This window comes from Oncorhynchus masou, chromosome 16, assembly GCF_036934945.1.
Source record: "Oncorhynchus masou masou isolate Uvic2021 chromosome 16, UVic_Omas_1.1, whole genome shotgun sequence".
Lineage (NCBI taxonomy): Eukaryota > Metazoa > Chordata > Actinopteri > Salmoniformes > Salmonidae > Oncorhynchus > Oncorhynchus masou.
The window spans coordinates 29,841,063-29,855,618 of NC_088227.1; the positions used below are offsets into that span (position 1 = coordinate 29,841,063).

Sequence of the window (14,556 nt, forward strand, 5' to 3'; positions counted from 1 at the left end):
ACTATTCTCACTTTGGCTCTGAGAGTTGTTACACAAACCCAGGTAGCCATAGCAACCCCTGCCCACATCTCTGGTGGAAACTGAAGTTAACCTGTTTGAGACCAAGTGCCCTTTCACCTCTTCCCCCCACTCTCCCTTCCAGCACTCCACCCCTCTACCCCCCCTCTTCTTCCATCACTTCACTGTCCTGTTGTTCTTGGCTGAGGGCTTGAGATGGCTTACCAGGGCCTTTTAATCTCTTCTTAATGACATCATCTTCCCACCCATCTCCCTCTAGGCTCCATCTACTCTCCTCTATGGCTCTGGAAGCAGGTATGAAAGAGGGAGGGAGGGGAGCGGATAAGGGAAGGTGATTGACTGAGCTCAGTGGAAGAGGAGGAGTGTAAGCAACCCTTTTGTAGGATCACACCCTCACACACTCGCACACACAGAGGTGGATAGGCATGGCGTCTGGGACGTCGATGGAGGACAGTCCCATGGAGGAGTTGGTGGACCAGGGGTTGGGGATGGAGGAGATGGGACTGAGGAGGCCCTCTCTTAGGGAGACCTACCACCATGACTCCCTGCTGGCTCCAGACACAGACTTCATGACCGGTACTGTATGTGTGGGGGATGGCGGGGTGGGGTACAATTCATATAGGTAAAGTGACGAAAGGGAAGATTCCTCTGAACATACATCATTTGTTGGGGGGAGGGGGCAATTCCAATCGCTACAAAGTGTCACTTTACCTCTAGTAGTTGGGGGCCTGATTGTGTGATGGGGGTGTATTGGTGTCTGTCAGAGGGTTTGTGTTGGTATGCAAGGAGGGTGGTGAATTTGGGATATGAATAGACACATGTTCATTCTGCCATTCTCAAAGCACCACCTTGGAAAGGAGAATACCAAATTACTGCCCTCTACATCAACATAACTGCTATAGGCCTATGGTTTTCTAAATGTTTTTTTTGGGGGTTGTTTCTATGTTGTGTAGTATGGTTCTATTACATAATCCTGTTAGCTTGAGCGTGTGTGTAGGCTGTGCGTGTGTGTGTGTGTGTGTAGGGTGTGTGTGTGTAGGGTGTGTGTGCGTGTGTGTGTGTAGGCTGTGCATGTGCGTGTGTGTGTGTGTGTGTAGGCTGTGCGTGTGTGTGTGTAGGCTGTGTGGGTGTGTGTGTGTGCGTGTGTGTGTGTGTGTGTGTGTGTGTAGGCTGTGTGTGTGTGTGTGTAGGCTGTGCGTGTGTGTGTGTGTAGGCTGCGCGTGTGTGTGTGTGAAGGCTGCGCGCGTGTGTGTGTGAAGGCTGCGCGCGTGTGTGTGTGAAGGCTGCGCGCGCGTGTGTGAAGGCTGGGTTTGTGGTTTGTATAGTTGAGTTAGTGCAGCAATAGAGATTTGAGCTGGGTGCTACTAATTCCCTTTTCCAGGGCTGGGATTACAGGCTATTCTAATCCCAATCCCACATTAGGTTTCTGGAGGTGGCACAGGCCTGATGTCACAGCCAAAAACAGGAAGAGAAACACTAAGTCAGAGAGTACACTGGGTCACAATGCCAAATATAGCAGACTACACTTATTTGCATATATGGCTAGACTATGCCTAAAATAACCTGTATTCGCTGAGTGCTATGGTATATCCTCACATATTCACTCTCCTAAATAAATGAGATGTGTTGACACTTGGCATAGTTTGTCAGTCACTGCTGGTGTATTAGCATGTGTTGTGTGTCACGTTCAGCCTCCATCAGTCAGTGGCCTGGAGTATTGTAAATAAAAGACTGGAAGAGTGGATGATCAATGAGCTGGACAAGCTTCTTACAGGAGAACAATACAAGGCCATGCAACCTGTCTCTCGCTCTCTCTGTTCTTACTTTACATCTCTATTTGTGTCTAACGATCTCTCTCTATCTGTATTATTTTCTCTCTCTCTCTGTCTCTCTCTTCCCCTCCTCCTCTTGCGGTCTCTTCCTCTCCTCCTCTTGCTGTCTCTCTCTCTCTTCCTCTCCTCCTCTCTCTCTCCTCCTCTTGCCGTCTCTCTCTTCCTCTCCTCCTCTCTCTCTTCCTCTCCTCCTCTCTCTCTCTCTTCCTCTCCTCTTCTTTCTGTCTCTCTCTCGCTCTTCCTCTATCACTTCCTCTTTCTGTCTGTCAGTCTGACAGAAGGTTAATCAGGGTGGGGGTGGGGTTTCTCGTGCCAAAGAGGCTCAGTCTGAGGGATTATCATTGTGCTATTGTATAACACACACACACACACCAAACCCCTCACTTTAGGCCGAATTGGAGAGGATAGGAGTGTATGCAATCACACACATGCAATCTCAGATCAAGGCTTGAAGCAATGTTGTAAACATCAGCATGCCCCACAACAGCAGACACTACCCAGAGAGAGAGGGAGCGTGATAAAGGAGAGACCGAGAGAAAAAACCCTTAATTATGTCTCATAACCTCACCATGGACTCAAAGTCTTTGTGACCTGGATTTGATGTTGTTACAGAGGAAAACAGGACAGGAAGAGAACAGTTGTTGTGACATACATTTTGTGATCTTGGTGTGAGGCTGGTTGGAGCGGAGAGGAAGGGAGAAGAGCAGAGGATGGAACAGTGGAGATGAGAACATCAGCCAGTGGAACACAGAGAGAGAGAGAGAGAGAGAGAGAGAGAGCTGGCAATCACTAGGATGGAGGAAGATATTGTCTGTCAGACAGTGGGAGAGAAGAGGAGGAGGAGTTCTAGAGTGGAGGAAGGGTTACCCAGTATGAGGAATCTTTATGACATCTCCTCACTAGACAGGGTTTCCAAAGGTTTTCGACAGCTTCTGATCTTTACCATTTACACCAGTCACTTACGAGCATCACTCTCATAGGCATTAGAGGCAAATGATGCAATTTATTAGGAGTGTTCCTCCTATTGATGTAATTTATAGAAAATTGTCTCTTGGCTTTTATCCGAGTGATGTGTGTGTCTGTTGTCTGTGGCATGTGTGTGGTGTGTGTGAATGTTTTATGTCTACAGTATTTATGTTACTGTGTAAGGTGTCTGTGTGATATGTGAAGAATTCTGTTTGAGTTTGTGACTGGTCAGTCTGTTTGAATCTGTGTGAATATTCAGTCTGTTTGAGTCTGTGACTCTGTTCAGTCTTCTTTAATGAATCTGTGACTCTATTCAGAGTCTATTTGAGTCTATATCAATCACCTGTAAGCATAAGTAACTGTGTGTGTGTGTGTGTGTGTGTGTGTGTGTGTGTGTGTGTTAACATGGTCTTGAATTGCCCAATGGCCAGTGGCTTTAGCTCCGTGGACTAAGACAGTGTTAGTGGCGCTGGTTGGGTACACATGGCTTTAGCTGTCTATGTTACCGTAGCTTGGTGGCATGCGGGATGGACATAGTGGACCATCTGACGTACCTGCAGCAGTGGCTTTAGCTCAGTGGGCTAACTCTGTGTGTGGTTGTGCTCCCCAGATGACCGCAGCTCTGCAGCGAGCGGGATAGATGTAGCAGACCGCCTGACATACCTGGAGCAGCGGATGCAGATGCAGGATGATGAGATCCAGCTTCTGAAGATGGCCCTGGCAGACGTCCTCAAGAGACTCAACATCTCAGAGGAACACCAGGCCACCAACGCCAAGAAAGGACCTGCTGAGAAAGGTACACACACATAGTGGGGTCCGAAATGATTGACATCCTCGATAAAGATGAGCAATAATGACTGTATAAAATAAATAATTCAAATAATGAGCTATATTGTATGCAAAAAATTTTTGGGAAATTATATTATTTTATACTAATGCAATTGCTCAGAGAAAGAGATTATGTTTAACAAGTAATCTTTTTATGGTAGGAGTCAATGATTGACACCCCTAAGGATACTTTATAAAAAAACGTAGTCAAAAGTTTAGTATTTGAGGCCTCCCGGGTGATGCAGTAGTTAAGGGCACTGTACCACCAGAGGCCCTGGGATCGCACCCAGGCTCTGTCGTAACCGGCCGTGACCGGGAGGTCCGTGGGGCGATGCACAATTGGCCTACTGTCGTCCGGGTTAGGGAGGGTTTGGCCGGTAGGGATGTCCTTGTCTCATCGCGCACCAGCAACTCCTGTGGCTGGGCGCAGTGCGCTCTAACCAAGGTTGCCAGGTGCACGGTGTTTCCTCCGACACATTGGTGCGGCTGGCTTCCGGGTTGGATGCTCGCTGTGTTAAGAAGCAGTGTGGCTTGGTTGGGTTGTGTATCGGAGGACGCATGACTTTCAACTTTCGTCTCTCCCAAGCCCGTATGGGAGTTGTAGCGATGAGACAAGATAGTAGCTACTAACAGTTGGGGAGAAAAAGGGGTAAAAAAATAAATAAAGTTTAGTATTTGGTCCCATATTCTGAGCAAGCAATGACTACATCAAGCTCGTGACTCTACAAACTTGTTGAATGTATTTGCAGTTTGTTTTGGTTGTGTTTCAGATTATTTTGTGCCCAATTAGTAAGTCATGTATTGAGTCACTTTTACTATAAATCAGAATAGAATGTGTTTCTGAAGACTACCATGATTACTGGTCATCCTTAATGAATCGTGAATAAGGATGAGTGAGGAAGTTACAGAGCGTCAAAGATCATGCCCCCAAGACATGCTAACATTTCACCATTACCAATAACAGAGGAGGTTAGCATGTCTTGGGAGTATGATCTCTGACACTCTAACTTTCTCACTCATCTTAATTCATGATTAATTCATGATTAGTCATAATCATTTTAGCATCCACATTAATGTAGAAGTGGTTAGAAAGATATTCTACTCTTATTTACAATCGTCTGAGACCAGCCACCCGGACAGCTGAGTATTTCTGTTTGTAAGAAAGCCATATTGTGGGGAAAAACAAATTCTGATTGGCTAGGCCTGGCTCCCCAATGGATGGCCCCTGCACGGTCATGTGAAATCCATAGACTAGGGCCTAATGAATTTATTTCAATTGACTGACTTCATTATATGAACTGTAACTCAGTAAAATCGTTTGAATTGTTGAATGTTGTGTTTATATTTTTGTAAATGCTACATGGTTGGGCATACTGCCAAATTCCCTAAAACAGCATTGGAGGTCGCTTATAGTAGAGAAATTAACATAAAATAATCTGGCAAATGCTCTGGTGGACCTTCCTGCAGTCAGCAAGCCAGTTGCACTCTTCCTCAAAACTTGAGAAATCTGTGGCATTGTGTTATGTGACAAAACTGCACATTTGGAGTGGCCTTTTATTGTCCACAGCACAAGGTGCATCTGTATAATGATCACGCTGTTTAATCAGCTTCTTGATATGCCACACCTGTCAGGTGGATGGATTATATTGGCAAAGGAGAAATGCTCACTAACAGGGATGTAACCAAACTTCTGCACCAAATTTGGGAAAATCAGCTTTTTGTGCACATGTAACATTTTGGGATCTTTTATTTCAGCTCATGAAACATGGGACCAACACTTACATGTTGCGTTTATATTTTTGTTCAGTATATACAGGGCCATCGGAAATGATTCAGACTCTTTTTCCACATGTTGTTAGGTTACAGCCTTATTCTAAAATGTATCAAATAGTTTTTTCCATCAACAATCTACACACAATACCCCATTATGACAAAGCAAAAATAGGTTTTTAGACATTTTTGCTCATTTATTTAAAATAAAAAAACATATCACATTTACATAACTATTCAGACACTTTACTCAGTACTTTCTTGAAGCACCTTTTGCAGCAATTACAGCCTTGAGTCTTCTTGGGTATGACAGTACAAGCTTGGCAAGCCTGTATTTGGGGAGTTTCTCCCATTCTTCTCTGCAGATCCTCTCAAGCACTGTCAGGTTAGATGAGGAGCGTCTCGGCACAGCTATTTTCAGGTCTCTCCAGAGATGTTTGATCTGGTTCAAGTCCGGGCTCTGGCTGGGCCACTCAAGGACATTCAGAGACTTGTCCCGAAGCCACTCCTGCATTGTTTTGGCTGTGTGCTTAGAGTTGTTGTTCTTCGCCCCAGTCTGAGCTCCTGAGTGCTCTAGAGTAGGTTTTCATCAAGGATCTCTCTGTACTTTATTCAGTTCATCTTTCCCTCGATCCTAACTAGTCTCCCAGTCCCTGCCACTGAAAAACATCCCTACAGCATGATGCTGCCACTATGCTTCACCGTAGGGATGGTGCCAGCTTTCCTCCGGACGTGACGCTTGGCATTTAGGCCAAAGAGTTCAATCCTGGTTTCATCAGACCAGAGAATCTTTGTATTATTCTGTACGTAACTCTGTGACACTTCATATAGTCTCTATGGGGGTGCCACAGGGTTAAATTCTCAGGCCGACTCTCTTCTCTGTATACATCAATAATGTCGCTCTTGCTGCTGGTGATTCTCTGATCCACCTCTATGCAGACGACACCATTCTGTATACTTCTGGCCCTTCGTTGAACACTGTGTTAACAAACCTCCAGACAAGCTTCAATTGCCATACAACTCTCCTTCCGTGGGGGTCTCAATTTACTGTTGACTTAAAATAAACATGGTGCAATTTTGACATTTGTTTGTTCAACAGCAGTCACTCAGTTAGCCCATGTCAGCAATTATTTTTAACATTTGATTGGTGAGTTAGTCTAGCGGCCAGCTATGTAAACTTTTAGTAAAACCGACTGAATTGGGGCCGATTGATCATCAGTTATCATACTAAAAACTGCAAACATTTTCCTCCAACCTATGGCAAAATGTGTGGAATTGCAAGAAATTAGCTGTAATACAGCACATTTTTCTTTCCTTCCCATAGCAAAAATAAGTAGAATTGCATGAAATTTGTTATAAAATTGCAACATTCTCTCTCCACCCCAAGGCTAAATGTGTAGAATTTCAGGAAATTAACTTTAAAACTCAAATGTTTTGTTCGCAAGTTGGGCATGGTGTGGGAACGCAGACCCACTGCGGCCCCCCATGATGAGTTATGTTTTTTGTGACCCCCACCCCTATCAGTTGCCCGTCTCTGGCTTAGGTTGTTACGAGTGTACTGATATAAATAGGACACGTGACAACTTTGAGAAAAACACTTTATACCCAAGATGTGCACACACGTATCTGACCTCTCATTGGACAAAACGCATTCAAATCAAATCAAATTTTATTTGTCACATACACATGGTTAGCAGATGTTAATGCGAGTGTAGCGAAATGCTTGTGCTTCTTGTTCCAACAATGCAGTAATAACCAACAAGTAATCTAACTAACAATTCCAAAACTACTGTCTTATACACAAGTGTAAGGGGATAAAGAATATGTACATAAAGATACAGTGCCTTGCGAAAGTATTCGGCCCCCTTGAACTTTGCGACCTTTTGCCACATTTCAGGCTTCAAACATAAAGATATAAAACTGTATTTTTTTGTGAAGATTCAACAACAAGTGGGACACAATCATGAAGTGGAACGACATTTATTGGATATTTCAAACTTTTTTAACAAATCAAAAACTGAAAAATTGGGCGTGCAAAATTATTCAGCCCCTTTACTTTCAGTGCAGCAAACTCTCTCCAGAAGTTCAGTGAGGATCTCTGAATGATCCAATGTTGACCTAAATGACTAATGATGATAAATACAATCCACCTGTGTGTAATCAAGTCTCCGTATAAATGCACCTGCACTGTGATAGTCTCAGAGGTCCGTTAAAAGCGCAGAGAGCATCATGAAGAACAAGGAACACACCAGGCAGGTCCGAGATACTGTTGTGAAGAAGTTTAAAGCCGGATTTGGATACAAAAAGATTTCCCAAGCTTTAAACATCCCAAGGAGCACTGTGCAAGTGATAATATTGAAATGGAAGGAGTATCAGTCCACTGCAAATCTACCAAGACCTGGCCGTCCCTCTAAACTTTCAGCTCATACAAGGAGAAGACTGATCAGAGATGCAGCCAAGAGGCCCATGATCACTCTGGATGAACTGCAGAGATCTACAGCTGAGGTGGGAGACTCTGTCCATAGGACAACAATCAGTCGTATATTGCACAAATCTGGCCTTTATGGAAGAGTGGCAAGAAGAAAGCCATTTCTTAAAGATATCCATAAAAAGTGTTGTTTAAAGTTTGCCACAAGCCACCTGGGAGACACACCAAACATGTGGAAGAAGGTGCTCTGGTCAGATGATACCAAAATTGAACTTTTTGGCAACAATGCAAAACGTTATGTTTGGCGTAAAAGCAACACAGCTCATCACCCTGAACATACACCATCCCCACTGTCAAACATGGTGGTGGCAGCATCATGGTTTGGGCCTGCTTTTCTTCAGCAGGGACAGGGAAGATGGTTAAAATTGATGGGAAGATGGATGGAGCCAAATACAGGACCATTCTGGAAGAAAACCTGATGGAGTCTGCAAAAGACCTGAGACTGGGACAGAGATTTGTCTTCCAACAAGACAATGATCCAAAACATAAAGCAAAATCTACAATGGAATGGTTCAAAAATAAACATATCCAGGTGTTAGAATGGCCAAGTCAAAGTCCAGACCTGAATCCAATTGAGAATCTGTGGAAAGAACTGAAAACTGCTGTTCACAAATGCTCTCCATCCAACCTCACTGAGTTCGAGCTGTTTTGCTAGGAGGAATGGGAAAAAATTTCAGTCTCTCTGTGCAAAACTGATAGAGACATATCCCAAGCGACTTACAGCTGTAATCGCAGCAAAAGGTGGCGCTACAAAGTATTAACTTAAGGGGGCTGAATAATTTTGCACGCCCAATTTTTCAGTCTTTGATTTGTTAAAAAAGTTTGAAATATCCATTAAATGTCGTTCCACTTCATGATTGTGTCCCACTTGTTGTTGATTCTTCACAAAAAAATACAGTTTTATATCTTTATGTTTGAAGCCTGAAATGTGGCAAAAGGTCGCAAAGTTCAAGGGGGCCGAATACTTTCGCAAGGCACTGTATATGAATGAGTGATGGTACAGAGCAGCATAGGCAAGATACAGTAGATGGTATCGAGTACATTATATACATATGAGATGAGTATATAAACAAAGTGGCATAGTTAAAGTGGCTAGTGATACATGTATTACATAAAAATGCAGTAGATGATATAGAGTACAGTATATACGTATACATATGAGATGAATAATGTAGGTTATGTAAACATTCTATTAGGTAGCATTGTTTAAAGTGGCTAGTGATATATTTTACATCATTTCCCATCAATTCCCATTATTAAAGTGGCTGGAGTTGAGTCAGTGTGTTGGCAGCAGCCACTCAATGTTAGTGGTTGCTGTTTAACAGTCTGATGGCCCCAGCTTTGATGCACCTGTACTGACCTCGCCTTCTGGATGATAGCGGGGTGAACAGGCAGTGGCTCGGGTGGTTGTTGTCCTTGATGATCTTTATGGCCTTCCTGTAACATCGGGTGGTGTAGGTGTCCTGGAGGGCAGGTAGTTTGCCCCCGGTGATGCGTTGTGCAGACCTCACTACCCTCTGGAGAGCCTTACGGTTGTGGGCGGAGCAGTTGATTCTCGATTGTGCATCTGTCCGAGCATTCAACGGATCGCTGCCCGCATCTTCCCACCCGCCTAGCATCACTACTCTGGATGGTTCTGATTTAGAATATGTGGACAACTACAAATACCTAGGTGCCATGGTAAGACTGCAAACTCTCCTTCCAGACTCATATTAAGCATCTCCAATCCAAAATTAAATCTAGAATCGACTTCCTATTTCGCAACAAAGCATCCTTCACTCATGCTGCCAAACATACCCTTGTAAAACGGACTATTCTACCAATCCTTGACTTCGGCGATGTCATTTACAAAATAGCCTCCAACACTCTACCCAGCAAATTGGATGCAGTCTATCACAATGCAATCCATTTCGTCACCCAAGCCCCATATACTACCCACCACTGCGACCTGTATGCTCTCGTTGGCTGGCGCTTGCTTCATACTCGTCGCCAAACCCACTGGCTCCAGGTCATCTACAAGTCTCTGCTCGGTAATGCCCCGCCTTATCTCAGCTCACTGGTCACCATAGCAGCACCCACCCGTAGCACGCACCCTCAGTATTGTGTTGTTGTATGTGTGTCACGTCCTGACCATAGAAAACCTGTATTTTCTATGATAGAGTAGGTCAGGGCATGACTAGGGGTTTTTGATCTAGTTTCTATTTTCTATGTGGGGTTCTAGGTTTGATTTTCGATGTTGGTGATTTGTATGATTCCCAATTAGAGGCAGCTGGTTATCGTTGTCTCTAATTGGGGATCATACTTAAGTAGCATTTTTTCCACCTGTGGGTTATGGACCAAGCAGCGTGCATCCTGGTCTTTAGAGGAGCGTGCATCCTGGTCTTTGGTAATGGCATCCTGGTCTTTGGAGGAGATCAGGGAGAGAACATCCTGAACTTGTGTCCTGCCATTATGTCGTCCCAAGAGCCTGCCATGGAAGCAGGCGGAAGCAGTGAAGGAGGGACAGTGACGAAGTCGAGGAAGAAGGCCACAGAAATCCCAATAAAACATATTTGGGGTGCTCATGGAGCAGTCGGCGGAGCCGAGGAGTGAACCAGAGCCAGTCTGAGAGAAGAGGGAGAATTTGGAGGAGAGAGAAATGGGAGAGTTGTTGAGTTGGTGGAGGATGCACGGATTTTGCCCAAAGGAACGTGTTGTCAGTTTGGTGCCACCTGAGTCAGCTCCCCGTACTCATCCTGAGAAGTGTGTTAAAGTTCCGGAACAATTGATGCCGGCTATAGGCACCAGGTCTCCAGTGCACCTTCCCAAACAAGTACGTCCTGTGCCAACTCCTCGTACTCAATGCGTGAAGAGTGTCATCGTTCCGATACAATGTGTGCCGGTTCTACATACCGTGTCTCCAGTGAGCCACCACAGCCCGGGATGTCCTGTGCCAGCTCCCCGCACTTGCTGTGCGAAGTGTGTTATCGTACCGGTACCATTGATGCCGGCTGTACGCACCAGGTCTCCAGTACGTTTCCACAGTCCAGTGCGTCCTGTTCCTGATCCTCGGTGCCCTGAGGTGCATGTCACCAGCCCGGTACCACCAGTACCGGCCCCACGCACCAGGCTTCCTGCGATGATCCCCTGTCCGGAGCTTCCGGCGACGTTCCACGGTCCGGAACCACCTCCGGCGGTCCTAGGTCCGGAACTTCAAAGTCCATGGCTGGATCCACAGGATGAGCGGGTACTTCACCCCGCACCAGAGCCGCCCCTGATGCTGGCGGATGAGCGGGTACTTCACCCCGCACCAGAGCCGCCCCCGATGCTGGCGGATGAGCGGGTACTTCACCCCGCACCAGAGCCGCCCCCGATGCTGGCGGATGAGCGGGTACTTCACCCCGCACCAGAGCCGCCACCGCCACTAGACACCCACCCTAACCCTCTCTTTTTGTTTCAGATTTTGCGGTCCGAGTCCGCACCTTTGGGGGGGTACTGTCACGTCCTGACCATAGAAAACCTGTATTTTCTATGGTAGAGTAGGTCAGGGCGTGACTAGGGGTTTTTGTTCTAGTTTATATTTTCTATGTGGGGTTCTAGGTTTGATTTTCTACCTCTGTGATTTGTATGATTCCCAATTAGAGGCAGCTGGTTATCGTTGTCTCTAATTGGGGATCATACTTAAGTAGCATTTATTCCACCTGTGGGTTATGGGATAATGTTTGTGTTAGTGTGATTGAGCACTATGTTGTCACAGGTCTTTGTAAGTCTTGTTATTTTGTTTCCAGTTTCACTTTGTAATTAAAGATGTGGAACTATACTCACGCTGCGCCTTGGTCTGCGCCTTGGTCTGCGCCTTGGTCTGCGCCTTGGTCTGCGCCTTGGTCTGCGCCTTGGTCTGCGCCTTGGTCTGCGCCTTGGTCTGCTTTGCTTTATCTTGGCCAGGTTGCAGTTGTAAATGAGAACTTGTTCTCATCTAGCCTACCTGGTTAAATAAAGGTGAAATAAAAAATAAATAAATAGTATGATACTGTATGTTACATTGTTAGGTTACATTATGAATGGATTAGCGGTCACACAATAGCATATGAATTAGAGGAAGTACAGTATCATGCGTCTTACCCAGTTGTACAATAGCACGAATTGGATGATGTAACCTACATAGATCTTGGAGGATGTATAGTATTATGCGTCTTTCTCTGAGACCGAGTTGCTTGTTTCATCATAACAGCAAAGGAGAATTATGGGGAGAATTAGATCGAATCCCTGAGCTAACAAGGTAAAAATCTGTCGTTCTGCCCCTGAACAAGGCAACTAACCCACTGTTCCTAGGTTGTCATTGTAAATAAGAATTTGTTCTTAACTGACTTGCCTAGTTAAATAAAGGTTAATTCAAAAAAATGAAGACAAAGTTTAGGTGAATTTACGTGAAAGGTTAAGTGAATTCGGTTTGGTTTAGAATAAGGGTTAGCTAAAATGCTACAGTTGTCCCCAACGCGACTCGAACACACAACCTTTGGATTGATAGACAGTCGTTGATTACACCCGCCCATCCTTCACGACCAACCACCCTACTTTTGTTTCTGTCTATAGTAACAAAATCATTAGTACATCAGTATCCTACGTCTTAGAGGTGCTCAGAAATTTGTATAGTATGTTTTATATAGCTCTGAGGCAATGCTACACACACACACACACACACACACACACACACACACACACCCTCCTCACCCACATTTCCCCTATGCACCAGCAGCTAGGCCTGTGTCTCTTGCCCAGCCACCCAGACCATCAACGAACAGCCTTGCCTCTCTGAAGAAAAGCTCCACAAGCTCTACAATGCCCTCTACCTCCACCGCACGGAACTACAGCCCCTTACCAGGAGCATCAGCCAAGAGGTACAGTACACAATCACTAACAGTCACCTGCAAACACAGAGAGGTACAGTATGATTACCAAACCTCTACTGTTACTCTAGCTAGATACATTTCAACAAATTAATCATACACTAACGTCCCCCCCCCCTTCTCCCTCAGTGGTGTGAAGAGTTCAGCAGGCAGTCTGAAGGACTGTACCTCTAAGACTCGGCCAGGCCCCCAACCTGGCCCCTCAGGCTCAACAGCGGCCCCCAGCAGTAAGAAAGGCGATAGGTAGGTTAGTAGGCATATACTGCACAGGAACTTAGACGTCTGTGTCAGTAAGAGGGAAGGGGTGTTTAAATATGTTCTGAACATAGCCACGGAAAGTAAGGGTGATGAAGGGGCTGTTGCATGCCCTGAAACAATTCACATTTTTGTTTGGATTTCTCACAACAGTAGTGCACTGTTTATAAGTCCTGCATTAGCAGCAGCCCCATGCCCAAACATCTTCCCGTGGCTATAACTGTTCTGTACTGAGTCTATAAGGCTTTTACGTAGTTTCAAATACATCCCTAGAGCAGGAGTCACAACTCTGGTCCTTGAATGTCTGCTGGTTTCCATCCTTGTTCGTCAATCTGGTTTATATCTGTATCTGGGTAACCTGGTGTAAAAACTAAAAGCATCAGAACTGTGGCCCTCGTGGACTGGAATTGTCCATCCTTGTTCTAGACGAGCGTGAGCTTGAGAATAGATGTGATTGAGAATCATTTCCATGCTTGTGGGATGGGGCCTAACTTCTCCTTCCTCACTCTCTGCTTGCAGCAAAACCAAGGAGCCTGCAGCCAGTGCAGGTAAGACAATGATTTAATGTCTACTGTCCACTCGCAGGGAGCAGCACTAAGATGGACAACAGGGCTTGGGTAGAGTAATGTCCAGGTTCAATAAAAAAAGATTTAACCTTTATTTAAGGTTAATGAAATGGGAAACAAGCTGTTGGTTAGATTGATCCTACTGAAACATACCATTGATAAATGGCAGTGATGGAAAAAGTACCCAAATGTCGTACTTGAGTAAAAGTAAAGATACCTTAATAGAAGATGACAGTCATTACTAAGTAAAAGTGAAAGTCACCCAGTAAAATATTACTTGAGTAAAGTATTTGGTTTTAAATATACTTAAGTATCAAAAGTAAATGTAATTGCTAATATATATTTAATTATTAAAAGTAAAAAATAATTTCAAATTATTTATATTAAGTAAACCAGACAGCACAATTTCTTGTTTTTTTTAAATCTGCGTGTAGCCAGGGGAACACTCCAACAGTCAGACATCATTTACAAATGAAGCATTTGTGTTTAGTGAGTCCGCCAGATCAGAGGCAGTAGGGATGACCAGGGATGTTCTCTTGATAAGTGCATGAATTGGACCATTTTCCTCTCCTGCTAAGCATTGAAAATGTAATGTACTTTTGGGTGTCAGGGGAAATGTATGGAGAAAAAGTAAATTATTTTCTTTAGGAATGTAGTGAAGTAAAAGTTGACAAAAATAAATATATAAATAGTAAAGTACAGATACCCCCAAAAACGACTTAACTAGTACTTTAAAGTACTTTTACTTAAGTAATTTACACCACTGACAAATGGTTAGAGTGGCTCCTATAACTCCCACATCGAGTGACCTGCTCTCTGCTTCTGTGTTTGTTTCCTACAGGGTCGAGGCGTGTGACGCACTGTAAAGGTAGGCCTCAGTCCAACCTCCTGGAATAACATTCTTAACCTCAACTGGATATGTCTTAGTCTAGCTCTCCTAGTAATGG

The 14,556-nt window shown here is 44.6% G+C and overlaps 1 protein-coding gene across 1 annotated transcript; it reads left to right on the top strand.

Moving 5' to 3' along the window:
- The first annotated feature begins 443 nt into the window (after positions 1-443).
- On the top strand, positions 444-13,629 carry LOC135557302 (echinoderm microtubule-associated protein-like 1). The gene is made up of 5 exons (XM_064990486.1): positions 444-594; positions 3,427-3,612; positions 12,638-12,779; positions 12,918-13,031; positions 13,563-13,629. The coding sequence occupies exons 1-5, from the start codon at positions 444-446 to the stop codon at positions 13,606-13,608; spliced, it is 639 nt and encodes a 212-aa protein (XP_064846558.1). The 3' UTR covers positions 13,609-13,629.
- The last annotated feature ends 927 nt before the right edge of the window (positions 13,630-14,556 follow it).

Coding starts and splice junctions, on each gene's coding strand:
- LOC135557302 (XM_064990486.1), top strand. CDS start 444: ATGGCGTCTGGGACGTCGATGGAGGACAGTCCCATGGAGGAGTTGGTG. Junction 595..3,426: donor AGACACAGACTTCATGACCG/GTACTGTATGTG, acceptor TGTGCTCCCCAG/ATGACCGCAGCTCTGCAGCG. Junction 12,780..12,917: donor CCAGGAGCATCAGCCAAGAG/GTACAGTACACA, acceptor CTTCTCCCTCAG/TGGTGTGAAGAGTTCAGCAG.